This window comes from Ambystoma mexicanum, chromosome 1p, assembly GCF_040938575.1.
Source record: "Ambystoma mexicanum isolate Mex_15411 chromosome 1p, UKY_AmexF1_1, whole genome shotgun sequence".
Taxonomy (NCBI): Eukaryota; Metazoa; Chordata; class Amphibia; order Caudata; family Ambystomatidae; genus Ambystoma; species Ambystoma mexicanum.
Window position 1 is genome coordinate 1,397,202,417 of NC_090921.1, and position 26,143 is coordinate 1,397,228,559.

Below are 26,143 nucleotides of genomic sequence, written 5' to 3' on the forward strand. Positions count from 1 at the left end.
GATTATAAGGAGACCTCATCAACCAGTCCAAAACTTCAAGATATGCCATAGTACCTACCAGAAGTACTTCTGCGCAGAGAGAAAAGCATGTATGCACAAAAAAGCTTTGCATGCTCAGGATAAACAATAGGTTTAGTAGTAGCTATTCATTTGTCAACTTTGCTCAGAGACAATGCAGAACGTGTTTAATGCCATTGGGGAAAAAACTCATGTTTATTACAAAAAACAAGTATCACTAATCACTGATGTGTTTGTCAATAAATGCAGACATTATACAATTTTTGCAAATGGAATAATTGCAACTGAAAGGAATGTGTCAGAAAACATGCCAATTGGAGTTCATGTGCCACTTTAATGGAGTAATTCAACGGCCAGGACAAAATGCCTCTCATAATTTATGTAAGGATGATAATTGCATCAGATTAACAACACCACAGAATATGATGATCTGAATTCCTGGGCCTCTGCCTACTATCCACATTATGTTGTTCTGTGCGTTGTGACATTTACTCAAAACCAGCCCTACAGCTATAAGGCATATACTATTTTACTACAAACAGGGCATTGTACCCAGCAAAAATGGGAAACCATGAACATATGGCAATATACCCCCTGCTTCTACCCACAAAGTTCCACTGACCTGTTTTCGAATCAGTGACCAGCACAGCAGTGTCATTGGTAGGAACTTGAATAATATTACTGCCCAATCTGAAGAGGAATTGCATATCCCTACTTGCAAAGCCAATTACTTTCTTAATACCTGATTGTAACCCTGTAAACCTGACATAGGAAGTTAAATTACAGGGCCCATAATACAGCCTATAGTTTTGCCCACCCTTGATCACCACAGCCTAGACAAAAATCAACAAGGTTTCTTCTGGCGCCTTTGAAGAAAATCAATAGCAGCAATGCTCAAAAGTCACAAAATATTGTGTACCTTCTTCTTTAACTAGGGACCCCTCTTCTGAAATTCACTGTTATCAGTTGAACAAGATGCATGGGGATGCTAGAAGCAACAAATGCAAACCCGTTAATATATTGAAAAGTCCTCAGCAGCTGAGCATACAAAGAAATAGAAGGGTCTGTTTCCTAGGCTATTACTATAGTCTCCTAGCATTGAGCAAACAAACACTTTTCCTTCACAGTACGGTACTGCCAAAACATCTTATTTGTTTTTTGAAAATTGCTGATTTGTTCTTCACACTGAAGGAGTTTTCTTCTGTTCCCTTCCACCCGCTCCCCTACTGGCTCCCATGCTATCCTCCAATATTAGTTGACAGGGCTCTGTAAGAAGTGACGGATTGTAGAAGTAAAACTCTAACTGGAATATTTGCATACCCACAACACTTTGCAAGCAAATCCAATGTAAAGCTACATGATGATATTATGTGCAGTTTAAGAAAATGTTGTAAATCTGCATGTGCACAATTACTCTGAAGGGCATACAAGATTGTTTGCAATATACCCCACCTTTCAATTGTTGAATATGTTTCGACAAGTGCTCATTGAAACAATTTTTGTATAGCAGAGTGCTAACATATAATTTGTTATGGTCTATGCCACATGGAACTCTGAACATTTTGAAAGGTTGCAGATTGTGTGAAAAGCATTCTAGTTACCTGAATATTGTTGCCCTAATTTTATATATGAATAATGCCAGGCAGAGTCCCTACCAATGATCCCTTACAGGCCAGGTAAATGATATTGCAATGTTGCTCTTCAGTATTAGGGTAATGTTAGCAATGCTAAAGTAGGAGATGCTGAGCATGACATTTGCCTACTCAAAATGCCTACAGGGCAAATTAATATTTTAGTTTTATAATGCACTAACTTGCAAGGGGGGCTCTTCAAAGTGATTGTGAGAAACATGTACAAAGAATAGGAAGCATGGGATGAGGTTAAATATCCTAGTAGTCTGCTTACTTACAGTCAGCACCCGATATTTTAGCTGACAATTGGGTTACCTAATGTGGGTAATGCTTTTACTAAGGCACCATGAGTAACAGAAATGCTTGTGCTTGAACGTCATTCATATTATAACATAAACCAAGACTTGTATCTAAGTCTGGTGAGCTTTATTTTTTTTTTAACTTGTTTATTTTTCAAGCAGCGCACAGGAAAACCTTACATTACAATCATTCAATATTTGGCACAATTCAAGTTATCTGGATCATCCCACGAGTCTCTGTCCCACCTCCCCCGCTCTGACTGCCCTCGAGGTCTCAGTCCTCTGCTGATTGAGCAAGGTTCCTGTCCTCCACCCTTTGGGCATTTACCACCAAGCGAGGTTTGTATGTTTGGGCTGGGTCATAGTCTATCACTGGCGACCAAATGTTTGTGAATCGGTGGAGGTGGCCTCTATTCGCGGCCATTATTTTCTCAGCAATGAAGATGTCCCAAAGCTTCAGCCACCACAGGATAAGTAGGGGGCCCTCAGGGGATTTCCATGTTCGAGCAATTGTGATTTTCGCAGCTAGTAGCATTTGCGTTATGAGAGTTGCCCGCCGTCTGGTGAGCTTTTGCTGAGCTAAGGTAGGCAGAGTCAAGGTTGTCTGGTAATATCTGAATGTGGCCTGGGGCGGAGTTTGAGTCATACAGCATATGTATGGTAGAGCCAAGAACAGGATCCGGGGTGGGGAGGGAAGATAATTTAGTTAATGTGTGCAGGCATATCTTAGTTATATCTTCTGTTCATGGGTCCACTTTTTCATATTCATTTTAACCTTGTGTGGGTGTATTCTATTTTTAGAGTTTTTAGGTTTTTAAGGTCAAGCTTGCATAGTAGGCAATGTCAATAGGTTACACCAGAATATCAAGAATAGGAATAGGCCAAAATGACTGCACTGAAAGTTCTGACAATGATAAAGGTCCCAAAATGCATACCACCAAAGGTTCGAACACCAAAAGTTTGAACCTTTGGTGGTATGCATTTTAGGTAGGTTAAAAAAAGAAAAAAGACTGCAGGGGCTGCAGGTGTGTCCCCCGTAACACCCCGCTCACCATACTAGACAGTTTAGTGAGTAGGGGTTGCGAGGGATACCCCCGCAGCTCACCCGGGCTAAAACAAAAAAACAGGGGCTGCGGGGGTGTCCCCCGCAACACCCCGCTCACTATACTACACAACATAATGAGCGGAGGTTGCAGGGGACACCCCTGCAGCTGCCCCATAAAAAGAAGGGAAAAAAAGGAAAAGGACCTTGCAGCACCGGTTCTGATCACGGAAGTGAAAGGGAACCGGCGCTGCAGGGAGACAACGTGAAGGAAGGATAGGTAAGTAGGGGGTATGTTGGGTGTGTGGGTGGGGGTGTGTTGTGGGTGTGATGTGGGTGTGGGTAGGGGTGTATGTATGTACGGTGTTGTAATGAAAATGTTTGCATGGGAAATGTACAAACATTTGTGGTGTGTACATTTCTCATGCAAACATTTCTGTCGCTGACTTTTCTGCGACAGACAAATCACGTAGATCCCAAGAATAGTTAGTATAATTTAGCTTTATTTTGAGGGATAGCAAATATTAGGTAGCTGCTTATTGAATAATTGGGAATTGTCTGTGTGCGCTGCTAAAATTCTTCTGAGCGGCACCCAGAAAGAAGCTGGGCAAGCGCACATGCGCACAGCTTAGAGGGAACATTGGTAGTGGGTACCGGTCTTTGAGGGTGCACTGATTTCGGCCGAGATAATCGAGACAGGGTCTGAGTTCCTTGGTATCCTTCTTGGGAACAAAGAATAGCGAAGCACCACCTGGAGATTTTGAAGGCCTTATGGTGCCATTTTCAAGGTTGGTATCCAGGTATTCTCTGAGAGCCTTTTTCTCGGGTTCGGAAAGGATGAACATCCTGCAGAAGGGAATCACTGCTGAGGGTTCTGTATGTATTGCGCAGTCTTCAGGTCTGTGTGGGGGTAAGGATTGGACAATGGCAGTCGAAAACACATCAGCGTATCCTTGATAGGCCTCAGGAACTTGTATGATATTAGACACCATGAGTAGTGTCTGTTGATCTCTAGGCGGTTCCCTTTGAGATGTTGACGCGGGTTCCAGGAACAGGCAGTGTGACATACAAAATTCCGAGCCTAGGTACACCGATCCCGCTGTCCAATTTATATACGGATTATGTTTTTGTAGCCAAGGCATACCCAATAACATGGGGTAGAGGGCTGACTTGATGATGTCGAACCTAATCAGCTCTTGATGGTGATTTATTGAGAGCTGAATCTCCTTGGTCTGCAGGCTTATTGGCCCTGAACTGAGAGGTCTTCCATCGATGGCCTCCACCGGCTGCATTGTACTTCGCGTCTCGCAAGGAATCTGGTGACTGGCAACCCAATCTTGATCGATAAAGATCCCCATAGCTCCACAGTCTACCAAGGCCAAAATGGGATAGGTCTTGCTCTTGGAGGGTGATAGAAATGCCTGGAGAATGACCAGTTTGTTTTGTCCAGGAGAGTTCAAGGATGGAATTGATGTGGAGCAAACTTCTCTCTCCCGAAGCTCTGCTCCATCTAGGATCGGGAGCTGGCGTTTCCCGAACGCCGAGGAGGTGCTAGTGGACATTCCCTAACCAAATGTTTGTCCGAAGCACAATACATACACAAGCCTGTATGGATCCTTCTCAACCTTTCTTGCAGGGATATGGGTCCACGGAAGGCTCCAATCTGCATGGGTTCCGGTTCTGAGACCGAACTCGGGTTTGTATCTGGTCTGACTGTGCTCTCAAAGGACATCTTGGTTGGATTCCCCCTAGACTTCTTCTTTTCAGCCTTCCTTTCCTGAATGCAGAAGTCTATTTGCATGGCAAGGTCCATTAGTGCCTGGAATGAGTTTGGTCGAGCCACTCTGGCCAACTCGTCCTTTATCTCATCATTCAGTCCTCTCCTGAACAGGGTAAAACTCGCCTCAGAGGACCAATCGGCTTCCTTGGCCAATTGTTTAAATCGAGTCACATAAGTGAGCATATCCTGGGTACCCTGTTGAAAGTCTAACAAACGTTCCTGGGCAGTATAGACCTGTTCAGGGTGGTCAAACATGTCTTTAAGTGCCTGTATGAAGCCATCATAATCATCTAGGAGGGCATCGCCAGAGTTAACGAAGGGCGTAGCCCAGGTCAAGGCATTGCCAGATAGATGGGATATTATGAATCCTACCTTAGCCCTGGGAGTAGAAAAGTAATAGGGCTTGAACGTAAAATGGACTAAGCATGAATCCAAAAATCCGTGAAGGGTTTTTGTCGAACCGTCATACTTGTCAACAATGCTGCCCAACAGGACCCCTTCTTTAGTGGCAGAATCCCTGGATAGAACCAATTGCTTAAGTGCAGCGTTTTCTGCCTTTAGGTTTTGGACCTCGGTCGATAGTTCCTGCATACGCCGCATCAAGTCCTGAACGGCGGCTTCCATGACGTTATCAAGATCGGTCGGGTGGCGTTTCAAACTGTCAAGGAGTTCCCCCCCTTCTCACCTGGATCCGTTCCTTGCTGGGATCCTTGATCGTTGCCTTCTTGCGGACGGACCTGGCTTTTACTAAGGCTGCTCGAGTCTCCTCCGACTCCAGGTTGCGTTCAGTCCGGGACTGTGGAATCCGGGAATCCAGGAATCTAGGATTAAACCGACTTGCACAGGAGTCCAGGAAATAGGTAGGAAGGAAAGGGGCAAGAAAAAGGTAGGAGAAAGAAGACAAGGAAACAAAGCCGCGAGCTACGGTACACACGTCTGATAGCCACTTGCGATAGCATTGAGACGCACAGAGCCGCGGAAGGCGTGGTCTATAAATAGAATAGGCTAAGTCCAGCACGTGGAGCGAGAAGAGGTTTTCACGCTGCATGGCCATGATGGGAGTATTAGGGAGTGCAAGCCCCGTTGAGACAGGGACCAGGAAGCCCAACAGGGGCGCGTTCTGCGGTTCATGACAAACTTGGCCATTTGAGCTGCCGAAGGGACACCCGCCAGCGCAAGGAAATGAGCCAACTTGGTGAGTGAATCCACAGTAACCATTATAATGGTACAACTATCAGAGGGAGGGAGATCCACTATAAAATCTGTAGACAGAATTTGCCAGGGTTTGGTAGGAATCTGCATCTTAACTAATTCAACAACTGGCGGGGTGCGATGAGTCTGTAGGCATATGTTACACGAGGTGATGTATTCCTGCACATCTCTTCGTAAAGCCGGCCACCATAAATGTCTCTGTACCAAGTTGAGAGTGTTGGCGAATCCCCAATGCATGGCTGCCCGAACATCGTGGCACAGGCATAATACCTCCTCCCGTAGGTTGTCAGTAGGGATGTAAACACGGTAGTCCTTGAAAAAACAACCCTTGCTTTTTGACAGTTTATGTTCCTGAATAAATGTAGGATGGTCTTCGTCCAAAGCCTTGGACCTTGCCTCTATCGTCTGAAGAAAGTTATAAATCACAGGTACGAAAAGGGACTTGGGAAAGAGCAATTCAGATTTGACTGAGGACCCTGAATGATGATCCTTCCTGGAAAAGGCATCCGCCCGAAGATGAACCCGTCCAGGGATAAAGGTAAAAATGATACGATACGTAGAAATAAAATCAGCCCAACAAGCTTGTCGGCTATTGCGAGTCTGTGCATAGTGGAGTGCCCAGAGATTGTGATGATCCGCCCTTACTTCAATAGGGTGTCAAGCTCCTAGTAAAAGATGCTGCCATTCCTCGAATGCTTGCTTAATGGCAAGCAATTCTTTTTCCAGAACCGTGTAGTTCAGTTCTGCCTGTGATAATGTTTTTGACAAACATGCCACCAGTCGTTCCAAACCTTGTGAGTCGACTTGTAACAATACAGCTCCTAAAGCGTGGTGGGAAGCATCAGACTCCACTATGAATTTGCAGTCTTGATCTGGAGTCACCAAGATTGGGGTTCTAGTAAAAAAATACCTTCAACTGAGTAAAAGCTTGCTGTGCTTCTCGAGACCAAGTGAAAGAGACCCCTTTCTTCAAGAGGTGTGTCATCGGCTGAGTGAGCGTGGAAAAATGTGGGATAAAGCGTTGGTAGAAGTTAGCAAATCCCAAGAAACGCTGGATATCTTTGACGGATCCAGAGATTGCCTGTTGCAGGACTTTGTCAGGGTCCATGACTATGCCTCTTGATGAAAAGATATAACCCAAATAGGCTCCATGAGACTTATTGAACTCACACTGGTCCAATTGGCAGAATAAATGGTTTTTCTGAAGACGTCTTATTACCTCTTGTATACGTCGAGTATGATCAGTGTTGGAAGCAGAAAATACCAAAATATCATTGAGATAGAGGATAACATAATGCAGGTAATGCAGGTAAATATGAGCAAATAAATTGTCCATGAACCTTAGAAACACTGCTGGTGCATTTGCTAAACCAAAGGGCATGACTCTGTATTCAATGTGTCCAAATGGGGTGTGAAACGCTGTCTTCCACTCATTGCCCTCCTTAATACGGAAACAAATGATAGGCTGCGCGCAGATCTAATTTGGTGTAAATAGTACATACTTTTACAACCTCGAGGATGTCGGGTATGAGAGGCATGGGATATTTGTCTGGTACTGTGATCTTGTTTAAGCCTCTAAAGTCGATACATGGACAACGTTCTGAAGTATTCTTCTTTGGAATAAAAAATAATGAAGCAGCTGCAGGGAAATTAGTTTCTGAGATCAAGCCATTCTTCAGATGCGTATGTAAATATTCTTTGAGGACTTCCTTCTCTTTGACGGAAAGGATATACATTCGGCCAAATGGTAATGGACAGTCAGGAATGTGGTAAATAGCACAATGATCCCTTCTATGTGGAGGAAGTTCTGAATATTCAGTGTGAGAGAAAACTGTTTGAAATTGCTGGTATTCTTGCGGAAGAGAAACAACTTGATTTAGAATAGTGCTCCCTTTAGTAGTGGAACGGTTTCCGGAGGTATCTTCAGATTCACTTAATGTTTCATTCAGACAATGGTGGAGTCAAAATTCAGAGCCTAAAAAAAATGTACCTGCCGACCAGTTATTATAGGGATTGTGTTCCCTTAGCCAAGGAAGCCCTAAGATCATCTGATAATGGGCTGCTTTGATAATGTCCAATACTAACTGTTCTTGATGGGAGGCGATCTTCATAACTAGGGGTTGTGTTTGGTCTTTTATGGGACCTGAAACGAGAGTATCCCCTGTCCACACTTTCCAGTGGGATGGCAATGGTTTTGGCACAGTTACGGATGCCATGTATAGATGCCCAATGATTGTCAATAAAATTCCCTGCAGCACTACTATCAATTAGCGCAGGGATATTTTCTATTCTAGTGTTGCCCCATGTGAAGGAGATACCTAATACCATCATAGTGTTTTCAGATTCAGAAGCAGAATGAGAGGATCGAGCGGAGAGGGGGAACCCATAACTTGTTCCAGAACCCTTTTCAACTGTTGAGAGGGAGAAGGGCGGCATCCACGCTGGTACCAACGCGGTTACACCAAATCAGCGAAGATGAAGACATAGATATGCGGGACATCGTGTTCTGCATGCAAAAGAACAAGGAAGCCATGAAATCCCAGGGGGACAAATGCAGGGCAGCTCATCGCACCGAGGTCAGTGAAGGTGATCTCGTAAAAATACGTCTACCACACAAAGACACCACAACCGGCTCCAAATACAGCAGGCCCATAGAGGTCACTGACAAGGGAACTAACCACGTCTGCACAAGCGATGGTAAACAATGGAACTTGGAAAGAGTGGTTGTGTACCGCAGAAGAGCGTCCACCAACCACCCATCCGTAGAAGCAGGAGATGACCAAGAGCAGCAGGGTTCACCCAGCGACCCTCAACACCCAGAGACAGACGCTTCGGGGGAAAAGGGTCAAAGAGAACAGACATACATGAGCCACTCGCCCCAGTCCAGGAAATCACCCTGGGAGGCAACACCAGGAGAGTTCGAACCACCTGAATCTCCCCACGTCACTGTCCAAGCCCCAAGTCTCCTCTCCAACCAAGGCAGACCACAGCGTGAGAGAAGCCCACCAAGTTCTGAGGCTTCGTCATGGACTAGCAACCATCCTTTTCCCACCAAAGGAGGTGTGTGAGGATTCCGTCTCGTGAGATCACGAGGGACGTGATCTTGCAAGACTTGGCAGCGAGAGGCGTGCCTAACACGGAAGGCGCAGAGAACGAGAGAACCCGGCGGGAGGTCCAAGAAGACGAACCGTCCTAGCGCTCCTCCTGATCCCCAGAAGGCCTGTGTACAGAAAGGCCCTGCCAGTCATAGCGTAATTTCAAGGCTGGGGGCAGCGTAATGGGTGCTCTGGCTGTGCTGGTGTGGACAGCAGCCGACACCAACAGTGTGCAGTGAAGGCCACTGCATGAACTGGAATACTTATATACTGTGACTACTGTTACTCCCCACCCTGGACGCTACCCATCCCCAGTTATGCAGTATAATGGTGGTGTCTAAATAAACACCTGACCAAGCATCAACTGTGTCCTGTCTTCCTTCAGGCCACCACAGTAACTCAATCAAGGTGTTTGTCGCTGCCGCCCTGGACCGTTGTTCGGGGATCGTCGTACTCTTTAGTCCGGTCCCACTTTCACCTCTGCTGCCTAGCCATAATGACCTCAATGTACACTCACCCGACAGAAACAAAACCCTCTCTTTTCCCCTACCTAATGATGGAAAAGATTGAGATGTATTTAAGAGTGGTTGTGTGCTCCTTTGATGCTGGTGTTGTTTAAACTGCACCACACAAACCTCTTCCTCGCTATCACCTCCATCCCGGTGTCACTGAAGTAGGCGGGACGACTATACCCAGTGCTGGTCATTGGGCCGTTTCTCGGCGGATCCGATATCCGGCACCAGATGTGAAGCTGGATCTCGGGATCCGGCCAGAGCCACCCCAAGCACCAACTCCATGCTCTGCAGCTGGGTTACTTGCAGCGAGGAAAAAAAATACCTTGCTGACGCCGTCACTAGTTTAAGTTGCTTTGCTGCCGGGCCCGCGAAGGTGGGGGCTGGGCTGCTCGGAGCATGCGAAGGTGGGAGGTGGGGGCTGGGCTGCTCGGAGCCCGCAAAGGTGGGGCTGGGCTGCTCGGAGCAGATCTAATCTCCCCTATAGAGAACCCTGCACACAGAGCAGATCACTCTTTGTGCACAGTGCTTGCACAGGGCTGAGAGGTCTGTCCTTAGCGATTGGCGAGGGTCGGATTGGCCTCTCGACCCATGGCCCAACTCCAGCTGAAATCGTACCTGCGGAGTGGGTGGGCAGTTTCTGCCCACACCTGGGCCTGGACATAGCTCTCAACTCACACGCTTTTGGCGGGTGTCACCCGCCTTGTAAAGGGCTGACTCACCCGCCAAACCTTCTGGACGCCCATTCATTCCAATGGGCGTCTCACCCGCCAAAAACAAAATCGGGTGATTTCACCCGCCTTTGCGAGACAAATGGTTGAGAGCTATGGCCTGGATGGCTTGCTACAGCGAAGCACAATGGTATAAACCTAGTGTTCAGAAAAAAAGAGACTTGGTTATGTAGCCTAAAAGCTTCTGTACTGCACCCATCAAGTTCATCGCCACAGTGCATTAGGGCTCTGATGCTTGTCCGTATTGTGGCGTACTTAATTTGGCCTCTCTACAGCTCAAGAGGGTGCTCTGTGGGGTGAAGGTAAAAAGGGAGAAGAAAGGTCAAGCGGTATTGGTGCAAAGAAACTGAAGCGCAATTGCCACCTTTGTGTTGGTGTCTTCTGTGAATAATTCAAGGGATTATTTAAACAGCTGCTAGTGCTAATTTATATATGAAAACACTTTCCCATTTACTAACACAGTTCAAAGGGAATTCATAATACGTGCCACTGCCTTTCACGGCAGTGTTACGGAAAAGGGGTTTATTTTTATGAAGCAGTTACCAGTTTAATGGTATCCACTACAGAATAAATGATAATTGATAACATATTTTGGGTGCACCAGTGCCATGGATGTAGTTTAAAGTGGAATTAATATATAGTTTGAAAAAGAAGCAGCATGAAAGAAATTGCACTGTTTTAAACTATTATTTTGGATATTTCTTTTGCTCGGAGGTGACCTGTCAGCTTCGCCCCCTTTAAACCCCGCCTCCTCGGACACCCGCCCATCCCCAAAACTTCACCCCCACTTTCGGGGCTTGTGGGATCTCCTACCACAGATTTTTTCCATTTTTCCCGCCACAGATTTTTTCCATTTCCACCACTGACTATACCCGAATCATACATTTTGGCGGGCCCTCGAATATAGGCAAACGCCTTGTGATACAATCTGCCACAGGTACGCAATCATTTCTGTCACGCAGCTGAACGATGCAACGTCGACTAGAGTCGCTAGTAACTGACAGCCTACCATCAATCAACCAGCATAACATTGAACTCTAACCCAATCCTTCTGCTGCAGATAAAAGAACCACCAATCCGAACAGCCAAAGGCGTGGCCTTCCTTTCAGTGTTGGGCCAATGACGTGCCAGTGATCTGGAGTAAAACACTAATCAATAGCACGAGAAATTCTGACGTCACGGAACATGTCCAAACCGGGAAGATTTGAATAGCAAATATGGCGGCGGTTGAAGCTCAGACTAATATTGTGAGTATGGGCGAGGATAGGGCGCCACTAGAACTGGCACAGGAAGAAGCACCTCCCGGTTTGTTGGACGGTTGGGACCTGGCACCTCAGATCGAGGAAGAAAACGAGATCGATGAAGCCCCTCAGTCGTTTCAGCAACTGGAAGTCCCGGAGTCGGGAGAAGCAGCTGTTGGGGGAGTGGTGTCCACGGAATACATAGAGACGTGTGAAGAAGATAACACCGACAGCAGGGGCTTGGGAGATGTGAAGCAAGGTAAAGTGGCGCGCTCTGTCAAGACCAGCAAGCTAACGCGCCCGCGAAGACCGCCACATTGACAGCGCAGAAACACTTGCACACGCTGTCTCCACCCCCTCGTGACCGCTCAACGCAACGTACACGCAGTTTATGCCCAGACTGCTGTGTTATGTATCGTGTCAATGGGCATGGGCTGTCGTGTCAATGCACTGTTAGGATTCCAGCAGCTAATCTTAACACATAAACGAGCACACCCTATTCCTGTGTTTAAATGCTCGCATGCGCTTTTAAAGTTGAGTATACTCTTTTCATTGAGTTGTGTGTAGCCACTGGTGCACAGCCGAAGGGGGCGGGGGGGTTACGTTCAAGAGAACCATAACGTTTTGTGGGGTCCATCGGGATTTTCCCGACCTTTATCCTGCTGTGCACGTGAGTAGGTAGAGCCCGTGTGTTATGTGTGATCTGGTTTCAGGCTCATCATTTAGCCATGTTGGGCTGCCCGTGTCATATGATGGCAGCAGATGCACTCGTGGGGGTTATACCGCACCATATGATAAGGATAGGGCTTGCAATGTAGCCAGACCAATTAAGGCGTAATGGTTGTAGACCAAGGAAAGGTCGTGTGCGTCCTGGTGCACGGACAAGCCTGGGTGCTCGGAGGCTACCACATTGGTGATGACCTGTGACAAATTGACTTCTGATTTGACCTACATGGGTACACGGATGAGTGGCAATCGGCTGAGACAAATTGACTTTTGACCTTAAGGAGTACACGGAGTAGAGCCTAAACCACCTACTCGAACCTCATATTTCGCCAAAACAAGAGTGAACTAATCATAAAGGTAAAAAGGGCACAGTTAGGACCTATACTTCCTTGGCCTTTGCCTTAACGTGGACCGAGGGAAGGCTATATTGAATGTGAGATGTAGTAACACAAACGGCGAAGTAAAACAGACCCAACATTAAGGAATATCCAATCAGGGGACTATACAAATATATATACTTTAACACACCATATGCAAAAATAACTAAATATAATACAGTACAAAAACCCACCCCTCTAAGAACACATTTTATTCAAGATAGACTGATGCAGCACTCTGCAGATAAAAACCACAATGTTAGTTTGAAAAGGATATGTTCTTGAAGGAAAAAGGTATCCAGGCGAATTAGCTAGATTACAAAACTGGCCCGAGGGGCAGTTACCCATCAATAATACTCTTGCTTTACTTGGCTGGTTCGACTAAAGCAAACCAGGCTTCTTGGCACTGTGCATATGGTTCGATTTGGGCTCAAATGTCTTAGCTGAGATGGCAATTTGATGTCGAGCCATGGCCAAACTGAATACCGTTGCAGTTCGAATTGATGGAGTAGCGATATGGATCCTGGAGTTCACCAGGTTCAGTTCGGTGGATGGGATGTGCAAAGTGAGTCGGTTCAATGCTGTGCTGGAAGGTGTAGTTCGAGGGGAGAACACCAGGTTTGGTTTGACTAGCGATGCGGCTAGAAGTTCCAATAGTGGCTTTGTATGCTGAAGGTCGAACAATGCTGCTTTGGCCTAGGCAATTATGGGCTCGGCTGCCGCGGTGCAGTGGCAACTGGTTCAAATGTGCAGGATTGCAGTACGATGAGTGCCGAAGGCAGCTCCTGTTGCTTTGAATTCTCTTAATTCTGATTCAACAGAATCACGGGGATCCTGGCCGTCTTGGGTTTCAGGTGCTCTGAGTCCCACTCCAGGGTTTCAAGTAGTTCTTGATCTTGGGCTGCCAACACTGGGTAGGCTGGCGCACAACTGCAGGAGTCCTTCAGAATAGTGACGTCCTGAGTACCATTGTGGCAGAACATGTTTTGCTCCAGCAGCAGGTCACACTGAAATGCACCATGCAGATGGTTAGCTTTCCTGTCTCCACCTCAAAACTGGAGGACTTTGGAAAGGACTGCTCTCCGAACAGCAACCAAACAAATTGTTAGTTTATTTATTTGTAAAGCGCACAAACAGCAGACATCGAGGTGCTGAATCAGAGCTTAAGGAGGCTTACTTGAGGGTTACATTGAAGCCACCCTAAAAGAACTTAAATATATTAGTGGTTACAAGTTACAGTATATTGCTGGTATTAGTGTATCAAACAAAGAGGTTGGTCTTGATGGCCTTACGGAAGACAGTGTGGGATTCAATGTCTCTGAGATGGGGAGGGAGCTCATTCCAGACGGTAGGGGCAACTGACGGGAAGTTGGAGCTGCCCGCATGTACTTTGTGGGTCCTGGGGACACACAAAAGGTTAGAGTACTATGATATGGAAGGTTTTTGCGAGGGGGGGGGTGGTGTTTGATGATCCTACGAGTTAGGTAGGGAGGAGCAAGGTCATGGAGACATTTGTGAGTCGGGGCCAGTGCTTTGAAGATGATTCTTTGTTTAACAGGAAACCAATGGACTTGTCTTGAGTTCCAAAAGGTGGTCTTTGCGCGATAGGCCTGTGGTGGCTCTGAGCGCATTATTTTAAACAGTTTGGAGTTTAGCGATATTCTTGGCAGTGGTAACAATGAATAAAGGCTTTGCAATAATCAAGTATCGAGCCAATGATGGCTGTAGCGATGGTGAGGCAGTTTTGTCGGGACAAGAATGGTTGGGTAGCATTGATAAGTTTTGAATAATAGCCGGATGAGGATGTTATGGCATGGACATGTCTGGTTCTAGATATACTCCAAGGGTTTTGATGGGATGGAGAAACAGTAATGGGGATATTGTCAATGACGAAGGAGGAGTATTGTTTGTTCAGCTTGTTTAAGGTGGATTGCGATGCCAACAGCAGGAGCTCGGTTTTGTCACTATTGAGGCAAAGCTAGTTTTCTGCCATCCAGGTTTGAATTGTTGAGGAAGTTTAAAGTATTCTTGTCAGATGCGTATTCACCTGACAAGTGAATAAGTACCTGGGTGTCCTCTACATAATTTGTGTATGAGATGCCCATGGAGTCGAGGATTTTAAAGAGTGGCCTCGTGAAGAGGTTGTAAAGGGTTGGGGCCGTGCAGGAACCTTGCGGGACACCACACTTGATGGTGCTGGGGTTGGCACAGGAGGAGTTTGAGAAGACCTTCATTGTTCTGTGTTTTAAGAATGACTCTATCCATTTGCAGGCATTGTCTGAGAAGTTGGCTATTGAGGATAGATGCTGGCAGAGAGTTTTGTGGTTGACTAAGTCAAATGCTGCCGACGGGTCGAGGAACAGGAGGAGCGCAGGTTTGCCTGCGTCTCTGAGGTCATCTATTTGATTTTTCAGGTCAAGGAGAGCCGTTTCGGTTCCATGCCGTGGCCTGAACCCTGATTGTCTAAGACCAAGGAGATGGGTTGTCCTCTAGAAATTTCTGTATTTGCAAGTAGGCTGCTTTATCCAGAATTTTCAGTAGGAAGGGGACAGTAGTGATGGGCCTGTAATTTGTGGGGATGGCAGGGTCAAGTGAAGGTTTTTTGAGGAGCGGGCGTACCCAGGCTTCCTTTAGATGTTGTGGGACTTGGCCAGATTGAAGGGAGGCATTTATGAATGCTGTTATGATGGGGGCTAGTGAGGGAGCACAGTCTTTTTTGATTTGTGCTGGTCATACACCCCCCCCCCCTTACAATTAGAGGGTTTGATGGTTTGGAGAAGAGAGGGGACGTCCGAGACACTCGCATCTTTGAAGTCAAGCTGGGGAGAGGGGTTGGGGTGCTTGGACAAGGGGTTGGAGCTTTGACTGTGGGGTATTAACTTGGAGATCTCCTTTTGATGAAGTATTTTGGCTTGTAGGGTTTCAAATTTATTGAGCATTGCGGATTGGATGGAGTTGCACCAGGATGCATCCTGCACTATTGGTGAAGGTGGGTGTCTCTAATTCTCTAAATATAGAGACGATTTCACGGCTCCCTGACTTAGCAGTGGAAATTTTGGCATTAAATGCTGTTGCTTTGGCATTGGTAATGGTGGCTTTGTACAACTTGGAGGTGGTTTTGAAGGTCAGTTGGCCGGCTTCTGTTGGGTTGTTGCGCCAGGTAGTCGGTGCCGCTCGTTTTTTCCCTCGCATCTGTAAAAGGTTCTGGGTGAACCAGGCATTGCAGTGCTTGGTTTTCTTTCTTTCTTAAGTGAGAGAGGGACTACCAAGTTAACGGCCTGGGAGAGGACACTTTTGAAGTCATTGGCTAGGATATTTGGGTCGTGGACGAAAGGGGGGAGGAGGGCAGGTACCTTGAGGTGCTGGGTGAGGAGTTTGGAGCTGCGCGTGAGGGCCGCTGGGAGGGGGATAATGGGGAGTTGAGGATTCCTAGAGGTGATGATGTTGAAGATGATGCTATGGTGGTCGGTCCACGGTAGTGGTGAGATAAGGGGGCGGGGGCTGATAGAGCAGTTGTGTTGAATAACCCAGTCGAGGGTACAGCCTTTAGAGTGAGTGGGGCTAGAGATGGTCTGTGTGAATCCTAGGGTGGATAGTGTTTTGCTCAGGGCTTTGGCATGAGTCTTTGGGGTCGTTTAGGCCAAGGTTAAACAGCATAAGCCCAGACATAAATCTGAGGAGTGGGCAATCCCTTGTTTTAAAGTTTAAAGCCCACATATGACTAAAGAGAGCCTATTTTAAGTAGTCCCATCCCTGTTCTTGAGCCAAGTGGTCTTTGCCTTCTGACATCCCACCTAAAGTGCTTTGTGCTAAAGAAAGTTGAGATGCAAGGTAAACCTCCAGACAACCAACCAATAAAAACAATCCTCAAGAAAGCTTAGTACACTTCTTTGCTAGGAAAACAATATTTATTTTGTGCGCAAAAAGGTGACGGAAGGTGCCGTAGAATCCAACTGCCACTGTGCTCACTCTCTGGGTCAGTTCAACGAATACAAGTAGTTTAAATATAAAAAAGTGGTCGCTTGTGACGCAAACAGTATATAGTATTATCCACCCACCCTCATTGGCTACCAGGTATATACATACTACCAGTCTCCTATAGTCCCTTGACCGATTGGCCACACCTTAATCTACCCTTGCCCTCTAATGTGGTCTTCTACTCCATCACCTTGGTTCCCTGCTTCCTGATTGGCAGCTTACATGACATGTTACCCTCCTCACGGCCTAGTCACGTGGTGTGCACCTGGTCGTTAACATGAGCTCAGCAGATAATCTTGAGGTCAAATTGGCCCTTTACAATAAATAAGAGCTTCTCTCGATCCCAGACACACAGACGCCCCAATCGTGCCTCTTTGTCGCAGGGCTAAATTTGTTGGCCTCACCTTGTGCTACTCGTAGTACAAATCCTTACGCCACCCATCCCCCTTACTGGCCACGGATCTACGTGATCCAACCGTGGCTGATTTTGCCGTGGCCGGAAAGTTCGAGAAAGGTGCGTACCACCAAAAGTTTGCACCTTTCTCATGCAAACACACGTACAAACCCCACTTACCCTTTTTCTTCATGTTGAGTCCCTGCGGCGCCAGTACCCTTTCACTTCAGTGATCGGGAACCAGTGCTGCAGGGCCCTTTTTTTTAAAAATTTAAAAAAAAAAAAAATGTTCAGGGGCTGTAGGGGTTTTCCCCCGCTCACTATACTATAAAGTATAGTGAGCGTGTGTGTTGTGGGGGGGGGCGCCCCTGTATTATTTTTTTTTTTGTTTTTTTTTACTTACCTACTTAACTTTTGGTGTTCGAACCTTTGGTGGTAGCATTTTTGGACTTTTTTGTACATGCGACCCTTTGGATACGGTCAAAACGTACTATCCCCAGGCTACCCCTCCTAGGAGTTCCTCCTGGGCCTCTTGGAGACAACACTAATCGGCCATATTCTGAAGGATGGAAGGGTCTTGTTTGTGGGCATCTGGCAGTTCAAAAAGGGATGGTTATTCTTCCGGGGACCGATGGGGTCCTAAATCTAGACCGGACCATTGGCAGCTTGGAACCTCTGCCCCGGCTCCCATGGTTAGTCATTCGCAGATGGGCACATCCGTGTCAGTGCATTGCCATTCACATTCCTTTCGGGTTTCGCAGGCCTGTGACACGAGACAATTGTTTTTTCTGTCTGGCCTGTCAGCCTCTACATTTGGTTTCCCTGCCCGGGCTCGAGATTGAGTGATTTGGTCCACATTGCCATGTCATCGCTGCTACCTTTGCCATGGCCTGCGGCAGACTAGGCCTCACTTTAAATATGATGGTACCACAGTATTTCTCGCAGTAGTGACTAGGACCTACATTCACATTGTTACATTTTTGCTTTAATATCACTCATGCTCTATAGTGGGGCCTACCTACGTTCACATGACTTTTGGAAAACACTACATTGGTTATTCCTACGTTGCATGCCCTGCCCCTGTGCAGTCATGCACTGTTATATTCTCAATCTAAATCGTTTGGGTGGGCATTGGACCTGAACGTACATTCCAACAGACGGGAAGGAAAGGGAGGTGTAGATGCAGAAAGAAACATGATGGTGAAATCCCCCTCCAGCTATGCAGAGCTCCCTGACTGTACACTAACCCTGCCTCCTTCCTTGTCAGCATCAAAGAGCCTTTTGGTATGCAGCACCCTGGTGTGAGGCTGGTCCTTTTTGGATGGGTGTGCCATTTGATAACTTGTTTCTCCAGGCCAGCTGGAGACGGGTGTTATTCCTCAAAAGGTACCAGTCCTGAAAAAGGTATTGAGGAAGGGCGCCGTCGTTTAGTCTTCAGCTCTGCCTATTGGAGCCAGGCTGTCCGACCAGAATACACTTGGGCTCACAATGCTGACACTTATATGAAATTGATGTAGCTGTCACTGGCATGAGATCCCAGCCACTATACCTTTTAGTATGGCTTATATTTAAAGTTTACAGCTGCCGCCAGGATACTCATTCTCATAGTTACAAGGTTTGGGAACAGAGGTGCATGTTTTAAATGCATCCACTACACTGTAGTGACTTGCTTTCAATGGGGCACCTGTGATCCCATAACTTTTCTCTGTGCGACGGGAGAGCAGGCGCTGCAGATCATAGTACTGATTCAGCAGGATACTGGGGTACACTATGCTTTTGGCATGGAGCTTCTGAAAGGGAGATATGATTATCCTTTCTTAAAGAGAATTACCTGCATCATGGTTTATATGAATACAAACCAAAAAAAGGTATGGCTTCCACCACTTGCCAGATGGCAATTCTTCCCCTAGGGGAACTATACAAGCCAATGGTTCAAAATTAAGATTAGATAAACAAGAGCTAAAACCACCTCCTGGGTGTCAGGCATCACCCACTAGACAGGCGCTAGTGCTGGGGAACCAGACGCGAGTACACAGAGCACCACAAATCCAACTTCCACATGAGATGGTAGTTAACTTTTTTTGCCCATTATGTATGGTCCATATTACGTGTGTACTAGATGAGTCTTAATACTTCTTTAATGGCATTCTCAAATAGTCAAAATGATTGTCTTCTGCATGTTTTGTAAGGCACCATTTGGGCTAGTGGAGCCGAAAGTAGCTCCTGCTATCTGTTGGTTTCAAGCTAACGAGGTTCTCACCTGTTAACATAACATTGCTCCAGTTGTTGCGAGAAACCGCTTTTCCATGTTTAGTTTTGAAAGCTTTCAATGGGGGAGGGGGCTGGATGGGAAGCTTGGTAGACTGAAATATTGGTGTTTTATGTAAATTGTGTTGTCATCCAAGAACCAGGGCGGTACAGTTTGCAAATGTGAAACTTAACTGGTTACCTCCCAGGCAGCCATACAGATTGGAGTATCAGCCACATTTACTGCCTAAAAATAGAAACGGGAAGTAAAAATACTTCTAGAAAAAAATAGGTAACGTGGGAGCCTCTCCAACTGCTTTGACTCTCGCAATGTAAATTCTGGTTGGATCAATAATACGTGCAGGGCCACAGGAAGAATGTACTATTTATTACTTCCCTGATCTGACGATGTAGTAATGTACCCTTATGTGAATTATGTCTCATTATGAAACTGCAAATACATAGGTAGTATAAAACATTTGTTTTCACTTATAAAATACGTCCACTGGGAATGGGGTCCCCTTTTTACACACTGAAAAATAATTTTACTCCCTAATGTAAAAAAAAAAAAAAAATAGGGAGTACAATAGTCCAACTTCTAAATCTTATCTGGTGCAATGATTCCAGGTATATACAGTGGTAGTAGTTGGGAATACTCTTTCGGACCAGCACTGTCATGCTCCTTCCTTTTTTATGATCCTGCAGAGACTTGGCACAGGCTCCCGGCCCTGCTGCTCTAGAGGTTCTTTCTTTCCTTTGGATATGTTGCTTAGAGTGCTCCATATAAATAAATACCCTTGGTTGCTAAAGATGTGCTTGTGTAAAAGTGAACCTTCACAAATGGTTTCTAAATAATGATTTACCTTGGGCTGAAGCATGTACTCTATTTTGAATGCATAGCTTTTTCACCTGATTACCCTCTGTCGTGGCACCAGCAAAATAGCCAACGTACGTTATAAAATTGTATGCAGGTAAATTATGTGTCATGGATTGAAATAACTTGATGAACTAAAAGTGGGTACTTGGTCTCACTCAGTAAGCAAGAGTTACCCGTAGGAGCAGGAGATAATGTATATAGCGCCTTGCAAAACTCTCACATGTGATGCAAACGGAAAGGCATTGTTCATTTGTGTATGCTATATTGTGCTTTATTAGTGTTATTTCCGAACGATTGGTGATGTAGGAAATGAAATTAGGATTGGATAAGCAGGAGCTCCTGGTATCCAGTATTAACCAGTGACGGGGAGCTTCCATGGGCGATTGCCTAGCCAGTGCATAGCTTGCAACTCTAACTTCCACATAAGGAGTCCATCTTCTTACATCGCCATTTTTTGCAGAACATTTTCGGCTGAAAACTATTTTTTTTATTTTAATTTTGGGGTTCCTTCCCGCAGCCCTCAACACCTTACCCCCACCCCATCACATGTTCAGCAAAAAACTCAGTGAAAAATAAGGGTTGCGATATAACAACTTTGTGTACACCGTTTTTTTTTTTTTGCATATAACATTTTAACTTTGCATTATGCCGCCCCTGTCCACTGCTTCTCCCCCGCCCCCACTCCCCTCATTCAAGCCTACTTTCCTACATATTATATTCTTAGTCTTGTGGTAGGGGTTCCTCCCCTGCAGTCTCTGTTGGGTCCTGTTCACTTGACTGGTCTTGCGTGGGCCCAAATAACGTAGCTATCAAATGTTTCCAGGCTATCAAGGTTTCGGCTTACTCCTCCCCTCCCGAATTGCTGGCATCCTGCCATGCTGTTGTCTCAGCTTTTGCCCACTTCTGTAGGTCTTTCCACCACCCTTCTATTCTCGGTCTGTGGCATGCCTTCATCCAATAGCTATTCTACGTTTTGCTAGTATGTATGTCTGGTCTTTTAATTTACTGACATGCTTAAGTCATGCCCACGCTGTGTCCACCACTATCTTGATCCCTTTTTCCTCCAGCCTATGTGCTACTTCTCCCCAGAATCACTCAATCACTGGACATGTCCAAAACATGTGCACCATTCCGGCGTTTTCTTCATTACATTTGGGGCATGATTGTCGTCCTGTATTTTTGAATTTGGCTATCCTCTGGGGTGTCATGTAGGCTCTGTGGGTTATATATAGTTGTATCTGCTGTAACCTCGCATTCCTTGACACCATTTTATGATATCCTTGGGCCCGCTCCCATATCCCATCACTCATTGGGCCCCCCACTTCTTCTTGTCTCAATTTCACCACTTCCTTCCCCACCTTAGACACCATCATCTCATATAGTCTAGATATCTCATGTCCTCCTTCGACTATGTCATATATTGTATCTATGGTGGTGTCCAGCTGGTCGTCTTCTAATATTGTTTCAAGCCATGTTTCTTTAATTCTCCGCACCACTCTATGGTAGGTTATATTGTGTCCCATGTGTAACCCAGATTCCATCACCAATACCTCAAAATCTTGAGGTAGTTGCCACCTCTCTCCTGGCCAGCGGCGCGCTCTATAGTAGTTTAATCCATCTGAGATACCCTGGTCCTATTCCATAATGGCCAGGGCCATTTGACTGAGTTGAAGGCCTTAATTGCATCTAATGATGATACAATTGCCATTTCGCCCTCATCCTCATTTGCATGTTCGATAACCCAGTGGAGACGTCTAAGGTTATTAGATCTATTCCTATTCGGGACGTAATCGGTTTGATCGGGGTGTATTAATTTAGTAATGATCCTCTGCATTTTGTTTGCCAGGACCGTTGTTAGTATCTTGCTATCTTGATTCAGCATTGACAATGGTCTGTATGAACCGCAGTCATTGCCAGGCTTATTGGGTTTAGGTAGCGGTACTATGATCACCTCTCTCAGGGTCTCTGGTAGCCTTCCCACTTCGTTTGCCTCATTTAGCATTTCCAGGAGCGGGGGTGGGGGAGGAGAATACCTCATTTCTATATATTTTATAAAATTCGCTTGGGAGTCCATCAGCCCCCAGGGTCTTGCTGATGGGTAGTTGCACCACCACTTCTTCTAGTTCTTCTAGAGTAATTGGAGCATCTAGCTCCTCTGCACCAATTTGCGGCAAACCAATGTCTTCCAGTGTTTCTATTATCTCCCTTTCATCACTACCCTCATTGTCCCCGTAGAGGAGTCGGTAATAGTCTACAAATTCCTGATTAATATCCTCCTGGGTGTCCACTATGTGCCCATTATCCTTAGTTATTATTCTAATTGTGGGTCTAGGGGTCTCGCTTGTATATAACCATGCTAGGGCCCTCCCTGGTTTATCCCCTCATGCGTGCTGTCACTCTATGTACTTTCTGTAGTTGAGACTGCACAATCTCTCCCAATGCCCAGCACATTTCTGTTGCAACATAAGTATTGCTTCATTATCTTCCTTGGTATTGCCACCTCTTTTTGTTCCTGCTTCTAATGCTTTTTCTGCATCCTGTAGTTCGGCTAATAAACCTCCTTGTAGTCCCTTGGATTTTGCTATGGCCATGCCCCTCACTACTACTTTGAATGCTTCCCAGAGTGTACCCGCTGTCTCGACACTGCCAGTATTGATCTCAAAATAGTTTATTATTTCCTCTCTCAAATCCTCCCTAAATATTGTATCTTTCAAAGCCTCTGCTCTGAGGCGCCACGTTGGTATCCTTGCTCTCGGTTCGGTATTGCCATACCATTGTCAGTGGTGAGTGGTCCAATGGGACCCTCAATTTATCTGTCTGCGTTATTTCTATCATTAACTCATGTATGGCAAACACATAATCGAGCCTGGTGTGTACATTTTGTGGGGCTGAGTAGTGCGACTATTGTCTGTCCTGCGGATGGCGCACCCTACATGCATCCTCGAATCCAAATTCTGTTAATAGTGACTGCAGCGCCCTTGCGGCTGGGGTGGGTCTACCTACTTTGCATTCTGATCTGTCAATTTTCGGGTTTAGTACGCAGTTGAAGTGTTTATTGTATAGGGTTCTAATGTATGCTGCTATGTCCTGATTCGGGGCATATGTGTTTACAATACTTATTTCTTTGTTTTCCACCAGCCCTCTCATAATGACCATCCTCCTGTCTGCTTCGACTGTGGATTGTAGTAGCTGGAATGGGACATGCGGTGCTACCCAGGTATTCACTCCTCTAGCATAGGCCGAGTATGTTGCACCTACAACGGTCCCCCTCCACTTCTTCCGGATCACCTCCAACTTTTCTTTTGTGAGATGAGTCTCCTGTATCAGGGCTATGTCTATTTTCTGTCTACGTAGGTACATCATAACCTTATTCCTCTTTGGATAGCTATTGAGCCCTCTAACATTCCAAGTGAATACTTTAAGGTCCCCCATGATGTGTTAGAGTCCCACTCCTCCCTCCACAAGTACCGTTCGTATCTAGATTCCCCCCCATTGTTTGTAGGCTCTTACTCCCATATAAACTCCCCTTAACTATAAACACTACAACTTCCCCACCTGCCCCAATTTACACACCAACCCCCTCCTAGCAGGGAAATGTTGCCTTAACGGCTGTCCTACTGCTCTACTTCCCGGGGGGTGGGCTGCCTCCATTTTGTAACTCCTATTTTGCTCCTCCAATTAAGCGCACTCAGCTACCCATTTAGCTTTTTGCAGTTTATATTCTATTCCAATATGTTCAAATGGCACCATTCCCCACTACTATAGTCTAGCCATGTTATCTCTATCAGTTCTGCAGTCTTTGCCCCTGGCCCTCTCCTCCCGCTTTTTATCATGCATTGCTTTTTATTCACTTATCGTGTCCCTCCCGGTCTTCTTCTTCATCTCGTTCCGGGCAACTGTGTTCGTCCAACCATGTTGCCACATCCTCCGGAGTGTCAAAGAAGTGCGCTTTGTCTTTATGTAGGATTTAAGTTTAGCGGGATACAAAAGCATGTATTTGAATCCGGCTGTGCGTAGTCTCCTTTTTGACCTCAACATAGCTATAGCGCTGTCTCTGCACCAGCATTGTGTAATACGGGTATGCAGTAATGGTCGCAGACGCCCTTATTATCGTCCCTCCTTTCCAGAAGAATTCCAAGATCTTCTCTCTCTCTATAATTCAGGATATTCGCTATAATTGCTCCAGGTTGCGGTTTCCTCATCCGGGCCCTGTGTGCACGCTCGATTGCGAACCCCTGGGAGAGCTTGGTAGCCCCTATTTCCTGTATAATCATGTTCTCCACATGCTCTGGGGTCTCGGTCTTCTTCCCCTTCCGGCAGGCCGACCACGCTTATGTTATTGCGTCACGCTCTTCCCTCTGCCTCCTCCGTGCCGTTCTCCAGGTTGGCCACCTGTTGTTTCAGTATGTGGACTTCCTTGGCATTACTCGTGCTGGTGTCTGTATTGGTTTTCACCGCACTCTCTAGTCCACTCGTTTTTTCCGCAAGCGCTCTCACATCTTGTCTCAATAGATTGACCTCTATCCCCACCGTATCTATTTTTGATTCCAGTGCGGTTCTCAGGTCTGCCATTGCTATTCCCACAAGGCTTTCAATTCCGTGATGGCTGTTAAGATCAAGTGGTACTCTCGCGGTGAAGCCGCGTCTGCAGGTGCGGCAGCCATACCCTGTGCTGGGCTGGTGGGCGGCTGTTGTGTCTTAGCAAACGTGTCCAATGTGGGTTGCTAATCCTTGGTTTTCCCTCCCCGGGCAGACATTATTCACCTCGTGTTACCCCCACGGTCCGCTCTCCCAGGAGGTTCGTGGATATCTTTTCCCGTGAGCTTCATTCAATTGTTCTGGGTATCCGTTCCCCTTATTGATCTCTTCCACAGGCAATGTCCTAGCACTTGATCTTAAGCCGTACCTTCTCTTTGCTGCAGTTATACTTGATGTCACACCCCACCCCACCCCGTGGCCTACGCATCAGCTTGCCCGCCCACTTCTCTTTTTGAAGCTTAATGTTTATGGCTCACTTTTGTTCCTTTCCGCTACCTTAACAGACCATGAGGGTCTTCCTGTTATGAGCCTCCACTTGGGGGGGGGGGGGCCTTGTCCAAGCGCTAAACCACACTTCAGGGGGTCCCTGTGTCTAACGATCCTCAGGGGGGTTCAAAGTAATCCGATTCTGATCCAGTACTGTCTCACGGGCCTGTGAATGGCCTTGGGTCTCTGTCGGCTTAACCCTTCTGCGTGTGTTGGTTTTAGACCTGTGTTCTCTTTAGCGTGGTGCTGCGCGCACCATGGCATTTAGGCTGCTCCTCTCCATTTTTAGGCAGCGTGTATTGTCCTTGTGGTTGACCTGTATCGCCCCTCTCATTTGTTCTATCTAGTTGTCATTGTTGCCAGAGCCTTCCCCCCATGCTCCATCATCCCCACTGCTTTGTTTCTGGTCACTCTCCACCTCTTACAGTACTTGTCCCTACTTGGGCCTGCTTCCTTGGGGACTGTTGGTATCCTGTTGTCCAGTGCTTCCCCTGCTCTTCAGTGTTGTGCCGTCTTTAACATGCCTAGATTTATGGTCTCGGCTTGCAGATAATGTTGTGTGTGTGTGTGTGTGTGTAGTGTGCACACTACTTTTTTGCCGTCCCCTGCACCGGGGGCGTATACTTGATTCAGCCCCCAGGCTCTGACGAGCATCTGCTGGACCATATGCAGCCACATACCAGCTGCTTTAAGAGTTCGTTCCCTCTGGGTCGCGTATCATGACTCTGTTCTTTACCGCTATGGGCTTATCTTCAGATCAATGTGCGCGCTGATTATGGCTGTCATTTGCCCGCTGCTTGTGCAGTGGGGCCTGCCGCATCCGTCCCTTATACTTGCCGTTGTACTTATTAGTGTCGGGCCACAGACCCCTGGCTCACCTCTGTCCTGTCCGGTATCCCGCCCTCATCAGTGCGCTCCTTTCGACTGCTTGCGGTGCGGGGGGGGGCATCAGTCCTCT

General features: G+C 46.5%; 1 protein-coding gene across 1 annotated transcript in view; it reads left to right on the forward strand.

The window, feature by feature from the left end:
• Positions 1 to 11,414: 11,414 nt before the first annotated feature.
• Positions 11,415 to 26,143, forward strand: part of SHCBP1 (SHC binding and spindle associated 1) — a 349,542-nt gene continuing 334,813 nt past the window's right edge. Inside the window, exon 1 of the mRNA XM_069607070.1 lies at positions 11,415 to 11,820. Within this exon, the coding sequence (XP_069463171.1) occupies positions 11,538 to 11,820 (283 nt within the window). The 5' untranslated portion in view covers positions 11,415 to 11,537. The remainder of the gene's footprint in view (positions 11,821 to 26,143) is intronic.